The sequence below is a fragment of the Onychomys torridus genome, chromosome 1, assembly GCF_903995425.1.
Source record: "Onychomys torridus chromosome 1, mOncTor1.1, whole genome shotgun sequence".
Taxonomy (NCBI): Eukaryota; Metazoa; Chordata; class Mammalia; order Rodentia; family Cricetidae; genus Onychomys; species Onychomys torridus.
In genome coordinates, this window is record NC_050443.1 from 104,484,583 (window position 1) to 104,488,106 (window position 3,524).

The following is a 3,524-nucleotide window of genomic DNA, read 5'->3' on the forward strand; positions in this document are numbered from 1 at the left end:
TTCAAGAATGTGCAGGGCTGGTTGCAGGTTGTCTCCGGGGAAGCATTGCAGAGAAACAAAGCAGTCTCCCCAGGAGAGGCCACAGAAACAGCCCCCCCCCCAAGTATCTGCAGACATTACAAAAAGGCAGCAATACCGGGAATCTGCTCGCAGGCTCCAATCCTACATAACAAGGAAACTGCCATTCCAATACATGCTCCCAAGACAGACACACCACTGACACAGCCAGATGCAATGACACACAAAGACAGCACAAAACACACCAGAAAGCTGTTGCTGCCCTACTGTTTATTGTCACTGCCCCCTAGAGGCATCTGGTTTCGCTCACATGTCTTTTTGGGGGTGCTAGCTCCCCCATCCTTCCCCTGCTCTTTGCTCCTATCTTGCCCTTTTGCTGGGTCTGGAAGGGCTTTTTTGGTACCCCATCTCCAGAACCTCACTAGGGCGGGAAGGAGTCAAGCAGGCCTTGGTCCTGCCTGTATCTCCCAATTTCTCCAAGGTCCTGTATCCATTGCTGGGTGTGGTTGTCCTGTATCCATTGCTGGGTGTGATGTCTGTGGTCTGGCCTCATCTGTGGGGAAGGAAAGCAGGTGGTGAACCCAGGGCAGGCACCTGGTTGGAATTCTGGCTCTCCTCCTCGTTGTTTCTGTAACCTCAGAGAAGTTCTTGACTCTGTCTAGGTTCAGTTTCCCGTTCTGTAAGCCAAATTTCCTCCCAATGGGAAGGGCTGTATGGGAAACTTTCCCCAACTCTGGTCACCAGGGAACCCAGAGTCAAATATGGGTTTCATTTTATTCTCGCTCTAGATGACACAATACTTTTTTTGCATTTATTGGTATGTGAGTGTGCGTGCATGTGTATTCTCATGTGCTTGGGCCACTGTGAGCATGGGGAGATCAGAGGACATTGAGGGCATGGTCCTTGTCCTCACAGAGAAGCACTAAGAGAATCAAAAATGTCAATCATGCAGGGGTGTCTCCTGGATGGAGAAGATAAAATACCTGCATTCCATCCGGGAAGCTGAGAGAGGATTTTGTTAACGACCTGGTGATCCTTTTGCTGTGGAGGCAGACCTCACCCTTATTCCCCAGAATGATTATCCCAGACTCTTCCCTCCCTAGACCATTACCCGTCGTCCTTAGGGGAGATGTCACATGTGCTGTATGGTCTGCTGAATTCTGTGCTATTGGTCAGACAGCACACTAGATTCCAGGTCTTTTAACTATGGAACCCACCCTCATGGTCACATGAACTTTGTAAATGAGTTTCTATGTAGCCACACCTTAAGCTTTATTGTGCACTGGAATTGGACTAACTGTTGCCTGGAAACCTTTCCCTACAGTATACAATGTTTTTAAATATGCTGACAATGAACCGCCTGGCATTAGATGTCCCCAAGTCTGACCCAGGTTGATGAAGTCAGTCTGCAGCGGGTTTTCATTCTCGTCTGTTCTCAGGTTCGCTTGCCTGTGTGACACCTGCAGGGTCTCCCTAAGAGGACAACTTGCAATTGAGTCCCCCCTTCCATCATGTGGGTCCCAGATAGCAAGCACAGGTGGCCAGGCTTGGCAGCAGGTGCCTTTACCTGCTGAGGGCTCTCACCAGCCAGGGACCCACTTTTGATTCCCCACTTCCTACTCAGTGGCACACTTAGGCCTGTCACTTTAAGCAGAGCCTCCTTTATTGGCTCTCTGGCTCTTGACTCCTTACCTGCAGCTCTGCCTCAGCGCCTGGCCTTTTTCCTTTCAGAGTTCTGGAACTTGCTCAGCAGCTTCCTCTCGTGTCCACCAGGGTTAGGGCGGTTGGTATTGGCAGCAGCTTCTCTCTTGGTACGACCTTTCCGACCTCCCCCGACCGCTGGAGCAGGAGGTAGGTGGGACATGGGCAGAGGAGAGGTGTGAGGTTCAGAGGTCAGACAAATGACCAGGAGCATAGGGGTGGAAAGGGCAGACCGGCGGAGGGCGGTGGTCACCATGTAAGTTTGGGGCACTCTAGCCCTGCTAACTGTTTACTTATGTATAGAATGAAAGACGCTCAGATGTGAGTTCTCAGGGCTGAGGGAGACAGAATTCTTCCGGTAGATAAGGCTAGAATGGAGTTACTTTGGGGGTAGGAACAGATTAGTTAGAGAAGGCAATCTGGGAGAGAAAATCTAAATCCAAGGAGGAGAGCCAGAAGTCAAAGGGCTGCCATTACCGACGTAAGGATGGGCCAGGCTGTACTGGTCGCACTCATCCAGGATGCCATCTTCATCCTCTGGGTTTAGTGTTTGCTGAGAGGGACTGGTTGCTGGTGGCAAGGAGGTCGTCATGCCTGCTCTACTTTCTGGTCTTGCCTGTGTCGTGTTTTCCAACTGTCTGCCCTCTCCCAGCTCTCTCACCCCTACTTATACAGCTGTCTCCTCCTCAGACACAGGCTGGCTCCCGCCCTCCGAGTCCTGTCTGATGCAATCAGGCCTTTTCCCGGAACTGGGCCCAGAGACACCAGCCCTGGGCAGAGAGGCGCACCCTCCCCTTCCTCCTCCCTCACAGGCTCACCCAGGTCCAGCTGTGTTTTTCCACGTGGAAGATTCCCGCCTCTGGGGGAGGAGAGAGCAGATAGGATCTGGGCACAAACCATGTTTGGGATGTTGGCCAGGGAGAGCAGAGGGCCTCAGATGGGCCACTCCTTCCTATCATTTCAACCTCTGCCACAAGCCTGGGTCTCGGTCATGGCCACACATTGCCCCCACACACTGCCAGTCTAGACTGGTTCATGACTTGATGGCAGCATACACACTGAAAGGGGGGAGGAGGGGACACTGGCTCACTACATGCCAGGTCAGCAGTGACAATCCTGCCGCACCCAAGGCTTCTATTTTTATGGAAAGTCCCCTTACTGAACTTCAATAGAGTCCCTAGGGGCTTCCCCCTCATCCTCCAAGCTGGAGGCTAGCTGGCTGGTAGAGAAGGCAAATACCCTGGATTCAACACTCTGACCCCTGACCCACCTTTCTCTGACCTTCTTTTTGGCAGAACTGGCCCTTGAACTTGCAATTCTCCTGCCTCAGCACCCTAAACGCTGGGATTACAAACTCAACAAGTCAGCTGAGATCCCATGTCTGCTGTGTGACCTTGGACATGTCACTTTCCCTCTCTGATTGCTCCGGTTTCCCCTTTAACAGAGTATAACCTAGCAACCTTAGTTGGTGAGAGGCTCTGGTAACATAATGCCTGGAAAGGCCCTGGCAACAGATGCCAGCCGCATAAGGGTTAGTCACAGTTTCCCGTGATGTCCCAGACAGTGCCCTCACTGTGGCAAAAAAGAGGAGAGGAAAAAGAGGAATTTAGAATAAAATAATATATTGTGGGCTGGCAAGACGGCTCAGTGGGTAAGGCACTTACTGCCAAGACTGACAACCTGAGTTCAGGGGTCCCCCAGGACGCAGACAGTGTCAGGAGAGAACTCCCACAAATGGTCCTCTGACCTTCACATGCCCGGACACACATATACACAATATATAAATGTGACTTTTGAATTTTAAA

At 51.5% G+C, this 3,524-nt stretch overlaps 1 protein-coding gene across 1 annotated transcript; it reads right to left on the reverse strand.

Moving 5' to 3' along the window:
- Positions 1–286: 286 nt before the first annotated feature.
- Nupr1 (nuclear protein 1, transcriptional regulator) lies at positions 287–2,434 on the reverse strand. The gene is made up of 3 exons (XM_036176797.1): positions 2,197–2,434; positions 1,711–1,857; positions 287–571 (listed from the first exon to the last, which is right to left on the reverse strand). Exons 1-2 carry the CDS (start codon positions 2,309–2,311, stop codon positions 1,724–1,726), a joined length of 249 nt encoding a protein of 82 aa, XP_036032690.1. The 5' UTR covers positions 2,312–2,434; the 3' UTR covers positions 287–571; positions 1,711–1,723.
- Positions 2,435–3,524: the final 1,090 nt, after the last annotated feature.

Coding starts and splice junctions, on each gene's coding strand:
- Nupr1 (XM_036176797.1), bottom strand. CDS start 2,311: ATGACGACCTCCTTGCCACCAGCAACCAGTCCCTCTCAGCAAACACTA. Junction 1,858..2,196: donor CCTGGCCCATCCTTACGTCG/GTAATGGCAGCC, acceptor CTCCTGCTCCAG/CGGTCGGGGGAGGTCGGAAA.